Source organism: Dermochelys coriacea, chromosome 9, assembly GCF_009764565.3.
Source record: "Dermochelys coriacea isolate rDerCor1 chromosome 9, rDerCor1.pri.v4, whole genome shotgun sequence".
Classification (NCBI taxonomy): domain Eukaryota; kingdom Metazoa; phylum Chordata; order Testudines; family Dermochelyidae; genus Dermochelys; species Dermochelys coriacea.
Genome location: NC_050076.1, coordinates 17,036,949 through 17,061,441, shown reverse-complemented (window position 1 = coordinate 17,061,441; position 24,493 = coordinate 17,036,949). Strand labels below are relative to the sequence as shown.

At 39.3% G+C, this 24,493-nt stretch overlaps 1 protein-coding gene across 14 annotated transcripts in view; it reads right to left on the bottom strand.

Moving 5' to 3' along the window:
* Positions 1-1,425: 1,425 nt before the first annotated feature.
* Positions 1,426-24,493, bottom strand: part of PHC3 (polyhomeotic homolog 3) — a 100,759-nt gene continuing 77,691 nt past the window's right edge. For 8 of the 14 annotated variants that reach the window (XM_038416496.2, XM_038416498.2, XM_043493024.1 and 5 more), the window contains 6 exons: positions 22,816-23,069; positions 21,672-21,831; positions 14,363-14,477; positions 7,604-7,754; positions 7,281-7,512; positions 1,426-1,904 (listed from right to left, as the gene is read on the bottom strand). In XM_038416496.2, coding sequence (XP_038272424.1) covers positions 1,750-1,904; positions 7,281-7,512; positions 7,604-7,754; positions 14,363-14,477; positions 21,672-21,831; positions 22,816-23,069 — 1,067 coding nt within the window. In that variant the 3' untranslated portion in view covers positions 1,426-1,749. Of the gene's footprint in view, positions 1,905-6,977; positions 7,096-7,280; positions 7,513-7,603; positions 7,755-13,314; positions 13,398-14,362; positions 14,478-21,005; positions 21,087-21,671; positions 21,832-22,815; positions 23,070-24,493 lie in introns of those variants that run through there. The other 6 variants (XM_043493014.1, XM_043493016.1, XM_043493022.1 and 3 more) reach the window with 3 other exon arrangements.

Here is a 24,493-nt window from a genome sequence, read left to right as displayed (position 1 = left end):
GCATATTATATCTATCTATCTATATCTATATCTATATCTATATATATATTAGTCTTTATATACATATAACTGCTAACTGTAGAAGTGTTTTTCTGAATACTGTCCAACAATTCAAGACTAAAACAATAACCAAACTAAACATGCATGTGACACTACAAACAACTGTAGATCTAGGCTACGAGCCTCACGATATAAGATCACATTGTCTAACATACTGTAATTCATTATCAATTCACATGTAACACATGTACTTTCTACATTGCCAAACAAAGAATAACACAGTAATCATACAAAGATTAAAAAATTAGCCAATAGTATTTTTGTATACAAATAATTAACCCTCTCTAGTTTTGACAAATCCGAGATAAATATCAACATATCTTTAGTCTTCTACTAGTTTATCAAACGAGCACAGATAAGATTAAAAAAAAAAAAGCTAAGCAGAACCCAAAGTAGCCATTATTTTACCACTGAAATGAACACTGCCAACTATCTGTACAGTGCACTTTCAGCTAAGAAGTTTGATTTAACCACACTATGATTAGCCAGATTAGACTGTCTTCCCCATACCACTGGGTGTACAGAAAAAAATAAATCTAAAAGTGCCTTGCAAAAAAACCCCAGCTTTTGGCTGTGTATTTTTCTAAATCTTTTGGTGCCCCACTGGGTGTTAAGCTCTCACCATACATTTTGGCATTAAGTAGGTAACTTTGGGCAATCTTAACTTCCATCTTCAGAGGCTGATAGAAAATATCAGAACAGAATCTTTTGATACAGTCAGTTCAAGAAGTTATAATTCAATGCAGTGGTTCTAATGCTGACCTCTAGTAGATAGAAACAAAGTGTTATGTTTAATGAAGGAAAGGGAAGTACACCATTTTCTGCAGATCCAATTTGCTCTTCAAGGTCATCTGTGAAATAGGAGCACACCTTTGACTAATTCTTTCCTTTTACCAGCAACTGTGTGTTGGTCTAGGTTAACTAGCAGGAAGCAAACTAGAAGTATAACAACTTAATGCTGTCTTAGTGCATACCAGCATACAAACAACAAAAGTAATGTATGTGCTTCAGTACTCTCTGGGAAGAGGGTCATGCCATTTGCATGTCAGGAGCTCTACCATTGTGAATGTCAGGATTATGATGAACATCCTACATTTTACAGAATGCTTCCAAATGAAGAAAATACTACAATGGCAAACAGATAAGCTTTAGGCTATAAGAAGAAGAGGTTTGTTACAAATTCCCTTCAAATGATATGCTCAAGACTAAATGAAACTCAGAGCATGTCTAAATGCATAGCATTTTACCATAATCAGTGCTCTTCTGTAATTCCATAGTCTAAAAAATGCTTGTGGGAAAATTTGTTTTTCTGAACATATGAACAAAATTTAAATGATGATCAGTTTGTGTTAAAAACCCCTTAACCTTGTATGATATAGACCATGGTTTTGGGTGTTTGTTTTTTTCTGGTGGGGGGGGGGGGGGACTAGTATAATCTACCACAACATATTAAGTTTTATATAAGACACTCATCCTACCTCACCCTCTGCTTTCTTCTAACAATTCACAAGCATTGCTTATAAATTTGCTAATTACTGGAAGTTTTGGAGGATTATATGATACGGCTGGAGGAGTAAATTTTAAAGTCATTATGTGGGAAAAAAAGATATTTAGCAAAACATCACAGTAATAGGTATGCCATAGTATGTATCAGTCTGTTAGAGAGAAGCTACTGTCTAAAGCTTCCCATTAGGATTCCTTCAATGAGTTGATGCGTGCACAAATTTTCAGTGCAGGTCCAAGCTTAATGTTCATTGCACTCATAAGGTGATCCTCTTTCAACAAGAGAAGGGCCTGTCCATCGATCTCTTGTGCTCTAAATTCATCTGCAATATCTTGACAACCTGTAGTGGAATAAGAAATAGTAGGTTAGAAATAAATGCTGACAGATGCAATGGCCTTGTATACACTGGAATTTTTCTGATTCATAATTCCCAATGGCTGTATTTTTCATTGGTGGAAGTTGTAGTGTAGATGAGAGTTAGACAACGATTGCAAGAGCTCCTGAATTCAGCTGAGTCCTATCTACATTACATCATCGACTGGTGCTACCACTGGTACAACTGTGCCCATTAGAAATTAAAAATCCTAGTGTAAAACAAGGCAATTTTTTCCTGTTTTGTTTACAAGAATGATTGCCATGATCTCAGAGTCCTTTGAAAGGATCTGAGATGCAGACTAAAGAAATACCCATTAAATAAAAACACAGAATCCATCTGGGTTCTCTCAGCAAGAAAAGATGATATTAATATTCTGCAGGTGCGAACAGCTCAAATCTCAGAGGCTCAGAAAAAATTACTTACCTGTAATTTCTGAAATATCCCCAGTTTTTGGGTTCACATGTGCAACTCTGACTTAAATTTTCAGAATTTTTAGCTATGACGTTTTATTAGAACTCCCCCAACAAAAATCATTAATATTACAGGCATTGATCGAAGGGCATATTCTATGTCTGAAGAAGGAAAGATAGTAGACTGGCATGTCAATGGAAGTGAGTTAAGGTAGTTTGGTGCCTTGTTTGAGGAGTACCATAATGCTGCGTTTCCCAGGTTTGTTTGTTTTTTCCTTTCCTTAACTAACAAGGTAACAAGCATTCAGCTCACTGATACATGGTTGCAACTTTAACACAGAAAATTGGGATGTTCAATGGGAAAGACTGTTTCAAATAACCAACAATCTCTCCCACAGTTTGACACTGGGGGAAAGAAAATGATTCTCTGAGAGATGTCCTTATGAACAGTTTTCCTAATCCCATTAAGTGGGGAATTCTGTTATATTTTAACCTGACCTGCAACATTCTTGCTATTTCAATTCCAGCCCAAGAATCTGTTAAGCAGAAACTGTCAATTATGCCAAATTGTATAGTAGCTGTGTCCTATGGAGAATGTATATGTATACATGTATAAATGTCCTCTAGCATCTAGAAGACCACTCATTTTCAGTTGTAACTTGAAGATTCTCCTTTCCCCCTATACCTCATATTTTATATTAATTTAAAAACAATAACTTATTTTCTTAATCCACTTGTCTGGCACATTTCTTTTCATAGCCTTTCCGATGTTTTCTCCCTTAACCTTCCACCCCCCATTCCTGATTTTAATTATTACTCAATAAGTTTTACTGTCTTGATTTCATTTAATGTTTTTGGCTTTTCCCTTTTATAAAGAATCTGTACAGTTATGGGGAAATCCTCAACATGGAGAAGTCCGTATTTGTGTTCCCAACAGAACTGGGCACCATTTTCCCTAGGATGAGAGCAAGTGACTAATTCTGGATCTAGTTGTAACTTCATGTTTAAATTCTATAAAAGAATGAATATTGTCGTCTTTTCAGTCTGATTTATAAATGAGCAAAGGATAGGTAAATAGAAAGTGGTGAAGAAGTGTTAGTTCAGTTTGAGTGGCGTGTTATTGCGTATGAAAGCAATAAAATTTATGAGCTGAAAACAGGAAGCCCTCCAAAAAGAGTAAGCCCACTTTCTATTTCCATTTTAGTACTCTATACACAGATTTGGTTATTTATTAAATCAATTGACAATTTATTAAGGAGATGAACGAGTTACAGTCCAGGGTGATGCAGATTAGAGGACTGTTGAGCTAAATGGTTAGGAAACAGGAATGTCTTGATGGAGAATTCCATAACATAAACTATGTCTTCAGGAACTTTAAGCTACAATTCAGTAACACAATAATTAAGATTGTCTTCTGTGTTAACTGTCGGTATAGCACCTACCACAATGAGGTCTTGATACCTGATTGGGGTTCCTTGACACTAACAAGTATAGAGTGGCATAAAAAGAGGAAAAGAAAAATTAAACATTTCATAATGATCTATACACCCTGATAACACATCAGAGAAAGGATTACATATTCTATTATGCAAACTGGATACAATTAACTTAGGCTTGAATAGAGACTGGGAATGGATGAGTCATTACACAAAGTAAAACTATTTCCCCATGGTATTTCTCCCTCCCACCCCACCCCCCACTGTTCCTCTGATATTCTTGTTAACTGCTGGAATTAGCCTACCTGCTTGTCACCATGAAAGGTTTTCCTCCTTCCCCCCCCTGCTGTTGGTGATGGCTTATCTTAAGTGATCACTCTCCTTACAGTGTGTATGATAAACCCATTGTTTCATGTTCTCTGTGTGTGTGTATATAAATCTCTACTCTGTTTTTTCCACCAAATGCATCCGATGAAGTGAGCTGTAGCTCACGAAAGCTTATGCTCTAATAAATTTGTTAGTCTCTAAGGTGCCACAAGTACTCCTTTTCTTTTTGCGAATACAGACTAACACGGCTGCTACTCTGAAACCATATTCTATTATGAGCATCAAGTGATAGAACAAGGGGTTTTTTAGGCTTAGGTCATGAATTTATTATGTAAATTCTACTACACCACTAAGCATTTCAGATGTAATACAGTGATGCTTTTGTGGGCCCTACCTGAGTAACAACTAGATCACAACCTGTATGCTAAGAACCATTGATGTCGTAATATACTTTCACCATGGATTCTTGATCGTACAGACATACACAGAAAAAAAAAACTTTTAAAAGCATCAGAAATCAACCTTTCAGGTATGACTTGAAGACAGTGGCCTCAATAAGCAGAAATGAAATTAAAACAGCATAGACTACTGGTTCCCACACAGATGACTGCCAAACTCACACCCTTGATGCTACAAATTGCAGGCAGATGTGATTTTTTTTTAAAAGTTCTTATTTATTGAATGAATGTAGCTAAAACTGTCACAAGTAAACCGGAAAGTAAATACTTCTTTGAAAGACTATGTCTGGCCTGGGATCTGAACATGGCAGTTGACAGACATTTACATGCATTTACAGAGATGGACAAGAGCAAACGATTATTTTAAAAAAACAGAATCAATTAATCCTGTTAGAAGAGATTACCTGCTCTTTTTTTTAAGAGGCTAGCTTTATCAGGCACCTAGATAAAGAGTTTTACTAAGAAACCTGTTTTAAAGTCAGTTTTGGAAAATTGAGGAATTGGAGTTTGGATTATTTCAATTCCCTTACTCAAATATATACTGGTTTCAGAGTAGCAAATATATACTAGCATTCACAACCGCCAAAAGAGTGAGTATACTGTATATACCTTGTATTGCACCCAGCTGGTAATGAGTGTTTGGGGTTATATAAAGACCACTAACCTTGGAACAGTATATGTGAAAGCGGAACATCTCTGGAGGAGCATATGCCACAGCAGATCCAACAGTTCTTCTTCTTCTCCAGGAGAAATTAGTGGCAGTAAAAATGTCACAGAAACCAACAGACCCTAAAAAAGCTCCAAGGGAACTCAGGAAAAGCTACGTATAAATGCCAGATGAGGAGACCCTATTCTGTGCTTAGATTTCAGTTCATGGATTCTATTTAGAAGGCGTAAACCAAAGGTATCTAATGGATTACCAAAGACAGAAACTGACAAATCAATGTTGTATAACAAGACTGATGGCCTGTACGGCGTGCATTAGATTCATAATCCAAAATAATATATGCAGTCCAATTACTATCCTGATATTTTTCTGTACAAAGGTCAATCACCTCTGCCAATTTTGTTAGTAATATAGGAGAACATTTTCTAGAATACTGCTTGAAAACATACTGAAGGTGTGATGAGAACCTGGAAGTGCCCAAAAAGATAAGAAATGTAGCCATATAGTAATAAGGAAGGTTTTTGGTATGTTGGGGCCCATCATTTGGATATCTAGAAGATAAATAATTTCCAAGGAGAGCAGAAAACAAGACCTTAGACTGGATTGAAACCTAATGTTAACTGTAGAGAAATTTCTGAACAAGTCTCATTTAAATTCAGAAATCAACATGTTTATCAAACATATATGAGGAACAGATTCAGTATCCTGTAGAAACTTCCTCAGGTAATTGTTTCAAAGTAGAGAACTATACATTAGGATTTTAAGAACAGTGTCCTTGTTTAGCACAGTTGCACAGGAATTTCTCATGCCTAGACTGCTCTGCATGTTTTTTAAAAACGTACTGTAGGGTGAGCCAAGGTAGATAATGCAGCTTAATATACATCCACATATTATAGTCACCAGAAGGAATGTACATCAAGGGTAATTTCTGTGGAAATTAAAACTTTCTACCTCTTTATAGAAGCATCACTTACTGTCAAATTAAATTCTTCTAAATTTGATTTACTTCATAAAAGACCAGTGGCAAAAAGGCAAGTTTTATCACCCAGGGATGAAGATACTTTCCCACAAAAAATCATCCTACTAAAATGTTTGTGTTTCAAGAGAAATTGTTTGCTATCACTATAAATCCCAGAAGCGAGTAAGCTAATAAGAACAGAGCCAACCTGAGTTTAAATGTGCAGAGATGTAAGTGGCATGTTTTGGTGAGAGAAGAATCTTTGATTGCTTCAGGTAGTGAGGTAGGCCTCATCACCAGAAAAGGATAAGATATGTGCCTGGGCAAAACTACATTTCCCCAAGGGGGAATCAGATATGGGGACTAGTCACAGAAGAAAATGCCAAACAAATGTAAAATCACAACTATGAACACTGAACTAAAAGAGAAAATATGTAAACAACAAGACAGGAGACCCATCCTAGATATTAGAATGGAATATTACAATTGTCTGTACGATTTCTAACACATGCATCCTTAGAGGCTACATAGAAAAGGCTCTCTGTATTTCAGGTCCTCTGAAAAGCCAAACAAACTGTGGATTTAATTTTATATAGGAAAAAAATTTAAATCAGTCTTTTATATTATAAAAGATCTTTAATGTTAATCTTTCAATAATATATAAGGAAAGAAGAGCCCCTTTCTTGCTTTCTCTTTTAAATGAAGAATGAGTAAGGAGGGAAGAGATAGAAAGAGAAGCATAAAAGGGAGGAAGTGTGTCTGATTCAATCTCTCTACTGACCTCTTGAGAGAAATCAGACTGAAGGGAGGAACACCTTTACTCTCCATCAGCTGGGATGCCACAGCAGAGGTGGGACTAGTTCTATCGACATGGGGCTTGGAGGGGAAACCCGGTTGTGCTGAGGGAACAAGCAAGAGGAAACAAATCACTTTCCAGCCTCTACTACCAATTAACTAGCATCTGAGTGCTGTTACAGTACCTCTCCTTCATAACCATGCTAAAAAAAGCAAAGAGCTTTAATGTTCCAAAACTGTGTGTGTGTGTGTTTTTTTTTTTTAAAGTGAAAGTATCTACATTACATACCAGGCAAAGAACGTATGAAGGCCCAAACTTCATCAACTGTCCACATTGATGGATCAGCTTGTACAGATGGTAGCAAGTCAACGTTCTCTGGCAGTTTTCTAACTTTTAGTTCCCTAAGTTCACGCTCTCTTTCCCTCTCACTTTGTCTTCGCAGACGAGTGGTCATGGCAGCTGGCACAGCATCATCATGAGAAGCCAAATCATCTTCTGCAGATGGATAAGTAACTGGAAGCTGGAAAATGTAATACAAAGAAACTACACTATTATATTTCTTTTGCAATTCCTAAAATAGTGCTCTAGTTTTAAGTAAGTATTCCACAGACCTGTCTAAGGAAATGCTCTCGTGATGCCCCATCAGAGCCACTTGGTCGACGCACACATCGTCCAAGACTTTGGCTATCTGACTTCCGATTCCAACGACTGTTCTTGTCTGATGTAAACAGCCCAAATTTTTTAGTGCAACTTATGTTGTGCCTAAAGAAACAAAATATATTCAATAGTGTACTGATAACTCAGTAGAATTTTTTTTAAATCAATATAAACAACATTTTATGCTTCCTATGGAAATGTAGTCTGCTTGGTGGAACATGTTTGTTCCAATCCTGTTTCCCTAGAAAAGTTGGGGAGCTGTAATAGTGCTTGACCTGCATGCTAATACTTGTGTACTCCCTTAGCCAGCAGTACCCATTATTCAGATTATTCTTAATTTTTAGTAGGGGCAGAATGCCTATTGAGCCTGTACATATAATTGCTATTATACAAATTACAGGCACACATGAGCATTGATTTTTGCAGTGTGTACATTCTGGGGATAACTACACCACTTTTCCCTCCCTTATCAGAATTTGGCCATTTAATAAACAAAATATTTTGAACAGGGGGCACACACAAATCATGCCTTGACAGATTATGACCAAAAATAATAGGACAAGGTTACTTACCAGTAACTGAAGATCTCCAATATATTTTCTCTGCAGAGCCACACTGTAGGAGCCACAAACTTACTTCACAGATCATCAAACCATTGCCAGCAGTGGCAAAAATCATCAGTGCTCAGTGCATTTCCCACTCAGAGATGTTCTGGCAGGTAAATCTTGTCTACACTGGGAAATTTATAAGATTAACTCAAGTGGGAGAAGCCCCAGTACAGACAATCACTGTCTACACTGGGGCTCCAGCTGACACCACCTTTGGTTTGAAAGGTCCTGCCTGTTAACTATCCTTCTGTTTCTCTCAATTCAGAAGAGCCTAACACAAATTCTGAAGGTAGAGGTAAAATGTCTGGGTCTAGTATGGAGTGGCAGAGGTAATATAATTGGAGAACTTCTGTAACTATTATGAAATATACTTTTTTTTTTTCACCCCTCTCATGAAACCAGCTCCAAAAAGCCCTATTCTGGAGCAAACAGGGGATCCTCAGGACAAGGGCTACAAGGTACTACATGAACAGAGACAAAAGCACTGGTCCCCTCACATGAATATCCAACCTTGTTGCCAAACAGAGACAATTCTTTGTAAAAGCATGAACTGAACTTCAAAGGGCAGCCTTGCCAATTTTCACAAATGACATTAGTTTAGCCAAAGACTAGTAGCTGCGATTCTTCTAGTGAAATGGGCTCTAATGAAAACATTGACTTTAAGGTGTGTCTTTCCTGTGGAGGTAACTGAATTAGACACTCAAGTTGTTTCTCTTGAATTAGTTTAGCTTGAATAAGAGTAGCCAGACTGCAAAATTAATCTCAAGTTGTTGTGTCCATATTAGCATTGCACTCGTTCATGTGTTGCACTAAGATTTGTAGAGGCATATCCTATGGTTCTTTGCACTGCAAAAAGCTGAGCTGCTCTGTGACTTCTTTCCCAAAGAATTGTGAGAGAACATGTTTATTCTTTCTGGGCACTGGAGGAAATTATGGGATGCTACTGAGGACTAATGACACTGAAGTACAGTATGGACTCAAACTAGCTCCAGAATGGTCTTATTAGCAGCTGTTGTGCTAACTTGAGCTGTAGCATGAACCCCTGATGAGCCAGCCAATTCAAGTGAAAAACAGCACCACATTTGAGTTAAGGGGTTTTGTGTTTGCGCGTGGACGGGAAATACTCGAGTTATAACTCAAATTAACGGCAGTGAAGACAAGTCCTAAGTCATTCTGGCACAGGAACACAACAAATCTGAATACATAACTTGATCCATTTTGATGATTTCTAAACTTCAACAGAGACTTTAGGTTTCTTCACCAATGCCACGAACAAATTAGGTGACTTGCAGAAAGGTTTATATTTATCTAAATTTAAAAAGAGATGCACAGCATCCTTGTAACATCTAACCAATGGATTCTGAATCTGGCCTCTCATCATAAATCACAAGACCTAGGAAATTAAAGGTTACAAACTAAATAAATGGTTTGGGATGAAATTTCCTGTAAGATAGCCTAAAGAAGGATCAGCCACAAGGGCATGGATTTATTGAGCCTTATAGCCAAAGTAATGGGAATAAAAATGCAAGCTTCAAAGGATAATGGCGAAAGCAGTCACTTATCAGCAGAGCTGGTCAAAATAGTTCAAATTTTGATGAGAAATGGCAAAGAAATTGATTAAATGTTTGTGGTTCCTCCCCCCCACTTTTTAAAAATAGCTCAATTTATCAGTACACAAAAGAGTTGGTCGGATCAAATTGAAATCCTGAAGACTTCTACAGTTAAAAATTAATAAATACAAGTGTAACAGCCCCTTAAACAGTTTTTCAGTCTCTTCTCACCCCTTTGTATAGTAACCCACAGGTGCATGGTAAACGTAAATGACTGCCAGATGTACCTTAGGCAGAAATCATACCATCTTTCTCAAAGAGAGGGTAACCAAAAGTAACTGTGATTGGTCAATTAGTAGGATCAACATTTTCAGGACTTGACTACTCCTTTAAACATTTCCACTTCGAAGTATAACAATGCCTAGTGAAATGCTTTCTGGATTTCAAAATAAACTTTCCAACCTCTGTTGAGACCAGAGATGGAATTCTATACAGACTATGAATGACTAGATTGTAAAGAGAATTTAGCCAGACCCCTAAAGCAGATGCATAAGAAGTCTCATAAATGGCATTATGAAAGTGCATGAAGCCATCAGTCCTACCACTGTAAACAGATGCTTACTGGGAAGTTCTAATACAACCGCCTTTTGTAGAATCAGCCTTGAACCAGACAAGCAGGGATCCTTCTGGAATCCAAAGAAGCTCCTATACATTGTAGCATCTGAGTTGGACTCAGTACAGACTTTTTTACATGTATCCTCATTCCAAAAGGGTTGAAGCATGTTATCTTGCTGATGTGACTCACGCCTGATCTGACAGAATTCTTATGAGCCACTTGTCCAAATAAGGATACATCTGTGATCCTTAACAACAAAGGCAGACAGCCACAACTGCTCAAATCACTAGGGTGAGGAGCAGAAGGCTTTGGAGCCTCCTCATCATGAGACATCATCTGAGGTCAGCGGAATCAAGAGGTTGACAAATATTCCTCCACTAAATGGACTTTGAGCCTACAAATTCCATTGCCTCTGGCTTGGGATGTAAAAGCCCAAACAGACTGTAGAGTTATAGTGTGTATGCTCGTCATGCAGACACCAAGGATAGTAGTATGATCTAAACTGACACAAGAGAGAGGTGGAGATCACATGGCAACCCTTGATGGCAGAAAAAGGAACAGAGGGATGGATGATTAGGAAGCAGGCCCTTTTACCCATACTGCTGTATTTCCAGAAAGTCTGGGGTACGTATGCCCCTTAGTTTTTTTTCTACTGAAATGATTCTATGGCTTGTAAAACAAAGCAAGGCACTCCTAACAATGGGTATCTGCACAAGTAATTTCTGCTATGAAATTTTTTTTTCCTCACTGGCAAAAGCTTAGTGGGGCTCACCTCAGAAGCTTTTTGTGCATGTTCATATGAATCTTTTATCAGAATCTAAACAGAATGATAGATTTTTCCCATGTCTAATTTCAATCTCCCACCCAGTGTAGGACTATTCCCTACAGTACATAATTCAGTGCTTTATTCAATCTATTTTTAAGTAGCTCAAGTACTGGGGCTTCATTCAGACCACCTTGGGAGACTATTCCACAGACTAACAAACCAGTTGGTCAGGCTATTTCCCTTGACATTCAAGTTTTCTTTTTTACTTTAATCTCATGGTCCCTAACTATGCCCCCTTGAAGAACATCAAATGATTTGTCTCCCTCTTTGGCCTTCAAATATCTGTAACAGTTCTATTATCTTCATAGTCATGGGTTAGTTAGCCAAGCTATACATGTTTAGCTCTTTTAATATTTCATCATTAATCATTCTGGTCCAGCTCCTTAATTTTTGTTGCTCTTCTCTCATTTCTCTCAAAGTTATCAATACTGTGTCATTTTGGTAATGTGATGCTCAGAGTGTCCATTACTGTCTTGTTCCTCTGTGTACACAGCCCAAAAAGTGCATGGGACATTTCTCCTGCCACATCACATTTGTGAACTCATTTAATTTGGTTAATTAAACCAAGTTCTTAATTTAGCCTAAAGGGTTCACCCTTGTTCCATTGCTTCAGAAGGTAGGTAAATAATGGGGAATGGACTTTTCTACTTTCAGCTCAACTATTAAAAAACAAACAATCACTAACTGGAAAATTTAATTCTGAGTATTTTCATTAAATTCTTAATGCTCTTTACACAAAAAGCAGCTTAAGTTCTTAGCATCATGCAAAAAAATCCTGCAGTATTGTAATATCTGTAGTTATAAATGGAAGATATTTAAGATCATCTAACATTTCCCTTACAAGTGAAGGATTGTTCCCTATATTATGGGTCAGATTCTCAGACAGTGTAATCCATGCAGCTTCATTGATTTCAGTTGAGCTACGTTGATTCACATGTACTGAGAATCTGGTCCTATATTTTCTAATCCAACAATCTCATGTTCTTTAGATGTAGGGTTGCCAATTTTCAGCTCGCACAAAACCGAACACCCTTGTCCCACCCCTTCTCTGAGGCCCCATCCCCATGCTCGTGCTCCCCATCCTCACTCATTTTCACCAGGCTGTGGCAGGAGGTTGGGGTGCGGGAGCAGGTGAGGGCTCTGGACTGGAGGTGTGGGTTCCAGGGTGGGGCCAGAAATGAGGGGTTCAGAGTGTGGGAGGGGGCTCCGGTCTGAGGCAGGGGGTTGGGGAGTGGGGGGTTGAGATGAGGTCTCCTGCTGGGGGTGCGGGCTTTGGTGTGGAGCCAGGGATGAGGGATTTGGAGTGCAGGAGGGTGCTCCATCTGTGGCTGAGGGGTTCGGAGTGTGGGAGGGGGCTCTGGGCTGGGACAGGGGCACGGGCGGTGTGAGGGATCCAGCTGGGGGTGTGGCCTCTGGGGATAAGGGATTTGGGGGGTACATGAGGGTGCTCTAGGCTGCGATTGAGGGGTTCAGAGGATGGGAGGGGGATCAAGGTTAAGGCAAGAGGTTGGGGTGCAGGGGGGGTGTGAGGGCTCTGGCTGGAGGTGCAGGCTCTGGGGATGAGGGGTTTGGGGTGCAGGAGGGGGCTCCAGGTTTGGTGGGACTCAGGGCTAGGCAAGGGATTGGGGTGTGGGCTTACCTTGGGTGGCTCCCCGTCAGCGGCGCAGTGGGGCTAAGGCAGGCTCCCTGCCTGTCTTGGCTCTGTGCTGTGCCCTGGAAGTGGCCAGCAGGTCTGGTTCCAGGGTGGGGGATCCAGGAGGCTCCATGCACTGCTCTCGCCCACAGGCACCGTCCCCCCACAGTTCCCATTGGCTGCAGTTCCCAGCTTAGTGCTTGGGGCAATAGCAGTGCGCGGAGCCCTGTGGCCTCCCCACCTCAGAGCTAGACCTGCTGGGTGCTTCTGGTGTGCAGTGTGGTGCCAGCACAGGAAGGGATTAGCCTGTTTTAGCACCGCTGACTGGACTTTTAACGGCCCGGTCGGCGGTGCTGACCGGAGTTGTCAGGGTTCCTTTTCGACCGGGCGTTCCAGTCTAAAGCCGGACACCTGGCAACCCTATTTAGATACCTCAGTGCCTGGAATCCTGAATTCACCAGAAATCAAAAAGAGTTTAAGTTCTAGTGTGATCACCAACATCAGCTCCAATGCACCTAGGAAAAGCAGAGCCACCAAACCTCATCTCTCCTTGGATCTATAGTACCTATGTCTAGCCTTAAGTTTAATAGATTCTATCTATTTACTCAACTAATCTGTGACAGAAACTGTCTGACTTTTTTACTCATAATGATCTCATTCAGTTTTCAACAATTTCAAAAGAAGATCCAATTTGGAGAAAAATGACACATACTTTTCTGTTTTAGAATGGTCAGTGGATAAATCATGCTTTCCTCTCTATGCTCTGGAATTAATGAAAGCAGTTCTATGAAAACTTACAGTAAAATGAATTTAGCTTACTTTTTCATTCTAAATTAAAACTGGTTTTAAACATTCAAACAAGCAAAAAACACAATATAAAACTTCTACAGCAAAAGACCACTAAAAGATTAATATCTCTAGTTAATTAAGCGTAATGGTGTATCTGGAGACTTCAATATTACATTTCTACCCCACCAGCACTGACTAAAGAGCTCACAAATAAAAGTTTGATTTTTTTAAAAAACAAAGTCAAATATAATCAGACCACAGAAGGACCTGAAACCACGTGTTACTTTGTTAATTAAGTAAACAGGTAACTGCTGTGCAGCTTGGTTTATTTGGAGCATCAGAGCAGCTTTAGAAAACATCAACTTAACTATACTTGCTCATTACATTTTTTATTTCTCTTTTATGTATGTAAGTAAAGACTATTCACACTCAGTCTAATAAAGATCTAAAGCCCTACCTATTCTGTGCAGCATTTCAGCTGTGCCAGAACACATCACTCTGTTTTCTGAATTGCTTTTTAGTATATTACACTGTATTCCCTTATCACTGTACATTGTAAAATCTTTGGGGGCAAAGACCCTGTTTGTTATTTAGCATGTATGGTTTAACTATTTTTCAGGGCAATATACAATTTTAGTGTTATATCCTGATTAATAAATATACATCCATTAATAATAATAATGCAGAATACCTTTTGGCACAGGACATGGAGCAGAATCGCTTTGACCGTAGGAACTTATTAGCATATCCCATTTTTCCACAAAACTCACACTTCAGGAGATCATTTTCCATTTCATCTAGTCCCTCTAAAGAAAGGAGTGACATACACACAAGAAGTCAGTTTGAATGATTTAAACATGATGCCATTTAATTTCTCATCTCTTAAGGAGGCTCTTAAAGTAAAATTCAAATATCAATATCAACACATTTAACTGAATGTTTTTAAAAAGGGAAACGGACAACTGATGCCAAACCAATAGATTATACAAATCATTGTTTGACTAGAGTGAAGTGTTAGTTTATCTAACGAATTTAGCCTCTTTTGTTTTGTTTCATTTGCATACTATCCATGAGCAGGTAATGTCCTCAAATTTAATCAACCTTCCACAACTCCCCCCCATGGACTGATCACAAACAGTTCACTGTGAGCATTTGACACTCCATATTCAAAATTCAGTACTATACTTTGATTAATTTTAACAGCAAATTTCCCAATTTACTGACACACAAGAAAACTTAAGGCATTGTACCCAACCATATCATATAACCCATAGAAATTATCCTTCAGCCTCCTGCCCTCTCACCTAGGAAACTTAACTCCCCAAAATATTATAAGAGAAATCAGACTTTATATTATGCCTGGAAAGTTAACAAATCCAGGTTCTGCTGGAACCAGGAGGGAAGCAACTGCCAAAGATGAGGACCTGTCATGTTGTAGACACTGTTAGGTCGACCCAGCTACTGCCTCTCAAGGGGGTGCGTTTACTTAAGTGATGAAAAAATCCGTTCCATTGCTGTACCACGTGTTGCTGCAGCTGTGCTGCTGTAGCCCTTGTAGTGCAGACATACTTAATGATGCAGTGACATCTGCCTGCTTTTGGAGAATTGGAAACAGCTTTTAGACATGCGATCTGCCCATTTCATCTCAACAGATGCTAACTTGCATGTCAGTGAGAATATTCTAAATGTCACATTGTTGTTAACTTCAGAGCATGTAAGAAAGGAGAGGGGCTGATCATATTATGGATAGCTGAACAATCTATTTTGACAGTTTATTTTGGTGCCACTTCTTCCCAACCAAGGAGGAGCTCAGCAGGGCCTCTGAGCCCCTCAAGGGGGAGCCAAGCTCAGGAAGCCCAGCAGGGCACACAAGCCTCATTGAGAGGAAAATAAGCCTGAGAAGCACAGCAGATCATGTGTTGTGCTGTGCAAATGGATGTTTCCAAGTTCCACTGAAGAGGAGCCAAGACCAAGAAGCACAGATAGCATGCCTGGTCATATTTTGACCATCTGCACAATGTACTATGAGCAGCATCTTACCTGGGTGGAGTGGGAAAGAGTACCATCAGCTTTTTCCCCCCACTCCCCAATCTGACCCCTGTCTTCAGACAAGTTATCCTCATGCACAATTATTGAAATATAACACTACTTGTGCTAATGATCAAGAGAGCAAATTTAACATTTATATTCTGCACGCATTCATGTGAGTAAATCTCAACTGCTTACAAAACGGGTGCAAGCATGTTCAAAACAAATTCATTTTAAAATGCAAGTGAACATATAAAGAGGGGCTTTTTGTTTTAGTTTCTGGGGTCCCCCCCATTATTTAGCTATTCCCCCCCATCAGGAAATTCACTGAATACTTCTTACTTCTTGCTCTTTGTCCCTTTTCATTCATATTTAGCGACACAAAATTTCCACTTTGTTTGCAACTATGGTTGCTAATTTTTGGTTCTAGACTGTTCATGGAACTCTAATACTAGCTAACAAAGACTCTAATATAGTAGTTTAACACAAGGGTCAGGTATTTGAACCTTTAATATTCTGACTGGGTTATATTTACTCATCAAGAATCTTGCCCAACGCTCACTATGCTACATTGTTAATAGGATAGCAAACTGGAAAGCACTACTTCAGCATTGTTTGATTTCTTCTTGTTGAATAGATTAACGTGGGGAAAAAACTTTGAGGTCCCAGAATCCTAATATATTATTAAAGCTAAACTCATCTTAAGAATGAAAATATTACCATGTTATATACCAGTTTTATAAACTCGTAAAGTATTACAACTGCAGTAACAATGGAGAAAGGACCTCAATCTCATCTGATTAAAAACTGAAAAATGCATCAGATCTCATCAACTTTGCAACTGAAGTGATGAAAACCACACAAATGTACCCTTAAAATCAATCTCTCTTCCTACAGGAAAAAGGAATATACTGATACAATTCAACCTAGATCACGCTACCTGAAAAAAGAAGAAGACCCTTAGAAGACTGCCGGGAAAATGGGTAAAAAAGAAACTGTTCTTTAGCATATGAAGCACTTTTTTCTTCCTTTTACCCACAGCTTAACTGTTGAACGATAGGAAAAGGGATTAAATTATTTGATCTTGGTGTTTGTGAATGGCTCTCAATGCTGGGTAAACATTTTCTGACTCATCAACTGAATAACTGCAGAATGTTTATGATCCAACAACCAACCGTTAGAAATGATAACTACAATGAAAATGTTTGAACAGTGCTGTAAAATAGATAGCAACTGTCTGCTTGAAATCTGCTCAGGAACAAATGCTTATTTTTAAGGCTACAATTTAGTCATGGAATCCATGACTTCCAGTGACCTCCGTGACTTCAGCAGTCTGGCAGTCCCACAGCTCTTGCCTCCACAGGTGATGGGGGGGAACCCCCAAGCTCCACACGGGGTCAGAGAAACCCTGAGCTCCTGGCTGCAGCAAGCCTCTGGAGTTGCAAGCGGTGGGGGTTCCTTGCAGCTCCCAGCTGAGATGGGGATAGGAGCACCCCAGAGCTTCTGACCCCCACAGGCAGCGGCGGACCCCTGGAACTGCAGGTGGCAAGGGTACCCCACAGCCCTCAGCTGCTGCTGTGGCTCCTAGCCCCTGCGCAGCTGCCTTACTTCAGGCGGTGTGGGGACCCACAGATCCCAATTTTGTCCCGGATATTTTTAGTAAAATCATGGACAGGTCACGACTTCCATGAATTTTCTTTTTTGCCCATGACCTTTTACTAAAAATATCGGTGACAAAATCTTAGCCTTACTTATTTGTTAGTACACAAAGAACCCTAGAGAATCCTGTGAAAAATGAAACAGACAGTATTCAGTGTAACTACCAAATTTAAGATGACTTGCTAATTACTCCACTGAAACTGCAAACACTCTAAAGCATACACCAAAAGAAAGTAAAAGTCCTTAATATTTTTGAAATATCTCACATGAAGTAAAAAATTAGTAATTACCAATGAGTCAGGCAATTACCATCTTGATAGTCTAATAGCTTAATATAAATCAAAAAGTAGAGCGCTCCATACATAAACATGAGGTAGGAGATTTACAAAGCTGTTGCAAGGTAAGTTTATTTGTCTAGAAAGGTATTGTATACAGTATTGTTAAATTAACAAAAAAAGTAACAGAACTTACCACACATATAACAACTTTGAAAGCCTCCTGCCTCTCTTACGCTGTCCATGTCATCAGACTGTACTTCCTGCCTGAAGAATCAGTAAAATGGCAGCTCTCACTGAGAGACATCGGCGTCATTCACAATTATGAAGACAATAAAACAATGATAGATAGTTCTAAAATATTTTGTAAAATATTCTGTCAGTTATCATCTTTTCCTTTACCATACTCCATATCCCTCAAATGTTATGCAACATGCAAGCCAAGGAGTTAAGTAGCTTTCTCAGGAAAAAGACAGGGCTCTGAAAAATCTTGCCTACATGCGATACAGAAAGGCCAGGGGCTCAAATCTCATTGGTTGTACACATTATAGAGTACAGAATGTTCTATTGATGACTACCAAATAGCTGAACATGGTGAAATTGCTGTGTTTTTTCATTTTAAAATATGTAGGAAATGTAATTTAAAAAACTGCATTAAAAGAGTGTTACGGTTTCAAAGTGAAATCCTCAAACATCAGGAAATAACTAAGTTAAGGCTGTCCTTGCAAAATGCAAAAAGGTTTTGGAGGACTTTTATGAGCCATATCAGCAGTTGTGATCTCTCAGACTAAAACAAGTCAGAAAACCCTGAACTGGATGCTTAAAATTAATTTTGTATTTAATTTTTAGCTACCATCTCATGTGTTTTGACTTGCAACAGGACTGCAAACTACTATATCCCATTTCAATAAAGTGTTTCCAAGATAAATAATCACAGGTTTCAGAGTAGCAGCCATTGATGACATCTTCATCATCTGGACCCATGGAAAAGAAGCTCTTGAGGAATTCCACCATGATTTCAACAATTTCCATCCCACCATCAACCTCAGCCTGGACCAGTCCACACAAGAGATCCACTTCCTGGACACTACGGTGCTAATAAGCGATGGTCACATAAACACCACCCTATATCGGAAACCTACTGACCGCTATTCCTACCTACATGCCTCTAGCTTTCATCCAGATCATACCACTCGATCCATTGTCTACAGCCAAGCGCTACGATATAACCGCATTTGCTCCAACCCCTCAGACAGAGACAAACACCTACAAGATCTCTATCATGCATTCCTACAACTACAATACCCACCTGCTGAAGTGAAGAAACAGATTGACAGAGCCAGAAGAGTACCCAGAAGTCACCTACTACAGGACAGGCCCAACAAAGAAAACAACAGAACGCCACTAGCCATCACCTTCAGCCCCCAACTAAAACCTCTCCAACGCATCATCAAGGATCTACAACCTATCCTGAAGTACGAGCCATCGCTCTCTCAGATCTTGGGAGACAGACCAGTCCTTGCTTACAGACAGCCCCCCAATCTGAAGCAAATACTCACCAGCAACCACACACCACACAACAGAACCACTAACCCAGGAACCTATCCTTGCAACAAAGCCCGTTGCCAACTCTGTCCACATATCTATTCGGGGGATACCATCATAGGTCCTAATCACATCAGCCACAATATCAGAGGCTCGTTCACCTGTGCATCTACCAATGTGATATATGCCATCATGTGCCAGCAATGCCCCTCTGCCATGTACATTGGCCAAACTGGACAGTCTCTACGTAAAAGAATGAATGGACACAAATCAGACGTCAAGAATTATAACATTCAAAAACCAATTGGAGAACACTTCAATCTCTCTGGTCACTCGATCACAGACCTAAGAGTGGCTATACTTCAACAAAAAAGCTTCAAAAACAGACTCCAACGAGAGACTGCTGAATTGGAATTAATTTGCAAACTGGATACAATTAACTTAGGCTTGAATAGAGACTGGGAATGGATGAGTCATTACACAAAGTAAAACTATTTCCCCATGGTATTTCTCCCTCCCCCCCCCACTGTTCCTCTGATATTCTTGTTAACTGCTGGAATTAGCCTACCTTGCTTGTCACCATGAAAGGTTTTCCTCCTTCCCCTCCCTGCTGCTGGTGATGGCTTATCTTAAGTGATCACTCTCCTTACAGTGTGTATGATAAACCCATTGTTTCATGTTCTCTGTGTGTGTGTATATAAATCTCTCCTCTGCTTTTTCCACCAAATGCATCCGATGAAGTGAGCTGTAGCTCACGAAAGCTTATGCTCTAATAAATTTGTTAGTCTCTAAGGTGCCACAAGTACTCCTTTTCTTTTTGCAAGATAAATAAGTTATCGATGTGTGTCTGTTCCAATATGTTACTGAAATGAACTACTAAGATGAGAATTTACATCCATTTGAACCTCAAGGCATCTGACCCCAAATAGCGTATGAACGTGACATGAATTTCAGCTTTAAATAAATATCCAATAGTGATTAAATTTTCTATTATGTCATCATCAACAAATATTCCTCTTAGCTTCAGAACAGTTAGAAACACTATGCTTTTTCCCTTCACAAAAACCTGCAATTCTTCTCTCTTAAGCAGTGGCAAACCATGATAGTAAAAACAATGTTCCAGAAATTAATAATTAAATAGGTTGAATTTTAAGCTTGTTTGTCATTGAGATATATACTATAATTACAGTATGTTTTCCCATCACTTCTATATCAGTTTCACTAGTGGGAGAACCACAGATGTGAACAATTCCAATTGGTATAGAGGTCTCTGAGGCCCTTATGAGGAAAGATTAGAAAAAGATGTACATAAGGTACAGCTTGGATAACGAACAACTTATTTGGGGCAGGGGAGAGGACAAGCTAACAATATATGGATATTTGATGAACAGAAAGGAATTATGGTACAAGGAGGTATAAACTAGAAGCTGAGGTGGAAAATTAAGAAAATCATAGTACCAAAAAAACTTCCTGACAGCGTCAGCTGTATTAGTCTGTGGAAGAGACCCCCAGAGGAGATGATGGAATTTGGGACTTTAAAATTAGACTGAAAATATATTAGAAAATGTAAGGTGGAGAATAATTCACCATTGACTGGGGCCTGGACTAAGAGGTCTAAATCTCTTCTCCCTCTATGATCTATGATGCTATCCATACTAAGGCTTGAACATAGGATGTGGATAAATTGGAGAGGGTTCAGAGAAGAGCGACAAGATTGGTTAAAGGATTGGAAAACATGTGTCAGTGATAAACTAAATAGACTGAACACCTGGAATCTAACAAAGAGAAGGCTCAAGGCTGACTTAATCACAGGCTACAAATACCTACCATGGGCAACAAATATTTGATAATGGGATCCTCAGTGTAGAAGACATAGGTGTAACAGGATCCAATGGTGGGAAGTGGAAGCTATACAAATTTCAGACTGGAAATTCAGACTGGTTATTAATCATCAGAGTAATTTAGCCAGGGTTGTAGTAGATTCATTCTTGATTTAAAATTTGCCAGTGATGGAGAATGTTTTTTTAAAAGATATGCTCCAATTCAAATAGAGGTTATTTTGTGCAAGTTCTACAGCTTGTGTTATGAAGATCAGACTAGATGATCACAGTGGTCCCCTCTGGCCTTTGAATCTATAAATCATAGTACTAAAATAATCCATGTTAAAAAAATGTTTGATAACCAGGGTTCTAACAAAACTGTCTGTAACTGTTTTGCAATGGAGCTACTGTCAGCATGGTCTCTTTTTTGAGAACTGTGATAGCCCAAGCTATGCTATACTACTTAGGTAAGTCAACTGCATAGTTTCTCAAAACAGTGTGCATCCACACTGAACACCATTACAATCTGTGTTTGGCTATAACTGTTTGAAAATGGTTTCAAACATCATCAAAAGTGTCGAAAGGATCTAAGATAGAGAAACAGTCCAGATGTACAGACTGAACAGTCTATGCCATAGCATCGAATAATGTGTATTAAATTAAATCTACAAACCTTCTGTAATTATGTCCTCTATCTCTGTGTCTGAGGAGTTCTCTGCATGTTTTGTATTGTTCTGCAGCTCTGACTCAACACACACAACACTCATGACCTGACCCTCCATTAGGAGCCTTTTTTTCGCAGGTTGCTCAACCAGCAGAGATGAACGACTTACCTGTTATAATAAAAGCAGAGCAGTATGAAACAACAATTAGAAGAAAATGGCACATGGTATTTAGCACTTGTAGTTGAGCCACTACAACAGTGTTTGCATTCTTTATCCTATTCATTGTTATGATACATAGTGCCACTCATGCACACATCACTTTATAGACAAATAAAAGGACAAGTTCCTGCCCTATGGATCTTACAATCAAAACTAGACTTAACACAGGAAGACACTATAGTAAGCAAAAGGAGATGAGGAAGGTGAATGAGTCCATGAGAGTTATCGAGTAAAGTGATCAGCAATGCAGAAGACATCACACTTTTCAAAACTACAGACCCAGTAGTCTGGAACTGACCATTTCTGGCTTTAAAAGTTTCCAGTGGTTAGCAACAATCTGCTCTTACAGAGCCAACTCCTGTCAGTGTTTTGTCAGTGACTTTAATGGGATCAAAGTTTGTCCAACACATCTTAACACCAAAATCATAGTATATGCAGAGCACCATCTCAGATATGTACATCAAGTAATTTTTCTATAGAATGGATACAAGTAAAACTAAATATTATGAACAATATTACTAAAACTATTTCATCTCACTATACACATGTCCTCACAAAAACATATATACTTTTTAATAGCCCCCTTTCCCTCCCCCCACAAGAAAAATTCTCTGCTATGGTTCTATTAAAAACTAGTAACCTGCCATTCAGTTATACAGCTGGATGAAAAAAGTAGCATGAATTCGAACTATATACTTAAGATGAACCTGATTCACATATGCTGTAATACATGTAAATATGCAGATATAAAATATGCTGTAAAAGAGCTGTAACAAATTGGCTATAAAACAGAAGGAAAAGAGGGTCGATCCCAAAATTCTGAAAAGTTATTCAGAATACAAAGAACTTAACTATGTAATAGCCACAAATAACTGAACCAGATTTGTTTGCCTTTTAAAACATATGTTAACAGCTTTTAACTTTTACACTTACAGGAAATGGCTCTAAACCCTCCTGAATCACAAAGCCCTCAATAACATGGGTCAGGATCTGTGGTTTAACAATAGCCTGTGGAGGTTTGTTTTCTAGGCTAGGAATGCTATTAGGCATTGATGTGATGTTACTCCTTGTGGCAGCTGCTGGAAGCAAAAGAGGAGGTGGTGGAATAGAGGCATGTGAAGGGTCTGATGGAGATTTAATTACTGAGGCACTGACTGATGATGCCATTGCAGGAAGTCCCACTTGTTCTGGAAAAAATAATTTAAAATAATATATTATACTTTTAATCAGTGTCCAGATATTTTCACAGAGTTATAGAAAGCACAGATGAAAAACACCTACATTACTGCATTCCTGGTCTTGTCAATGCAGATTTTTTTCCCTATGGTTTATATTATAAACTTTAAATTATATCAATGATAGGACAACTTTACTTTCCGTAGAACAGTCTTCCAAGGAAAATAAAGTTATCCTAATAGCCTGCACCATTAGGACATTTTTCCTAACATTCAACCTAAATCTCCCTTTGTTCAGTATCTCCCAGCTATACCCACCTTTGTCCACAACAAACATCTTTAAAATATTTGTATCATACAGTCCTTAGCCATCCATCTAGATTGTAAGTCCACAAGGCAGGAACAGAGACCAACATTTAAAACCTGGGAGTCTACAGCTGGGCTCCTAAAACCATATTGAAGCACTTCACTAGAAATGGTCTGTTTTCCAGGGGTATTGTGCAAACCCTGTTCCTACTGAGCTGCAAATTCATAAACTCATTAGAAAGTCAGGCCACTTCTAATTAGGTGCCTAAATATGGATACAGGAGCCCAACTGTAGGCACCCAGATTTGAAAATTTTGGCCTGTGTCTGCTAGTGGCCGTCTAAGATGTCATGCACACTGTGACGGGGCAAGGTCAGATGGCTATGGAAGAGTAATGGGAGATAGATATATTAGCTCCAGGCTAAACAAATCCCTGGTACCAGGATAAGTGAAATTGCAGCTGCTCCAGGTCAATTAAGACACCTGGGGCCAATTAAGAACTTTCCAGAAGGCAGGGAGAATGCTAGGTTGATTGGGACACCTGAAGCCAATCGGGGCTGGCTGAAACTAGTTAAAAGCCTCCCAGTTAGTCAGGTGGATGTGCATGTCAGGAGCCGTGGGAGGAAGTTGCGCTGTTGGAGAGGCTGAGTAGTACACACCATATCAGGCACAAGGAAGGAGGCCCTGAGGTAAGGGTGAAGCGGAGTTTGAGGAAGTGAGGTCTGCTGTGGGGGAAGTAGCTCAGGGAATTGTGCATGTCATGTTTCTAAAAGGTCAGTTACCATAACTGATACTATTAGGGTCCCTGGGCTGGAGCCTGGAGTAGAGGGTGGGCCTGGGCTGCTCCCCCCCTCCCTCCACACGTTTGCCCCCTGATTAATCACTGAGACTGGGAGACAACAGAGACTGGGCAAGGAAGGATAACTTCTCCTCACCTCCCTTGCTGACTTATGATGAAAATGGCTCAGTAGACTGTGACCCTTGTCTCTAGAGAGAGAAGGGTTATGTGGAGGGTCACAGTGAGCCTCTGAGGCTAGTGAAATCTACCAGGAAACATGGGACCCACGGAAGCAAGGACAGAGTTTTGTCAACACTTATGGTATATAAATAAATCCACTATTATTATTCTAA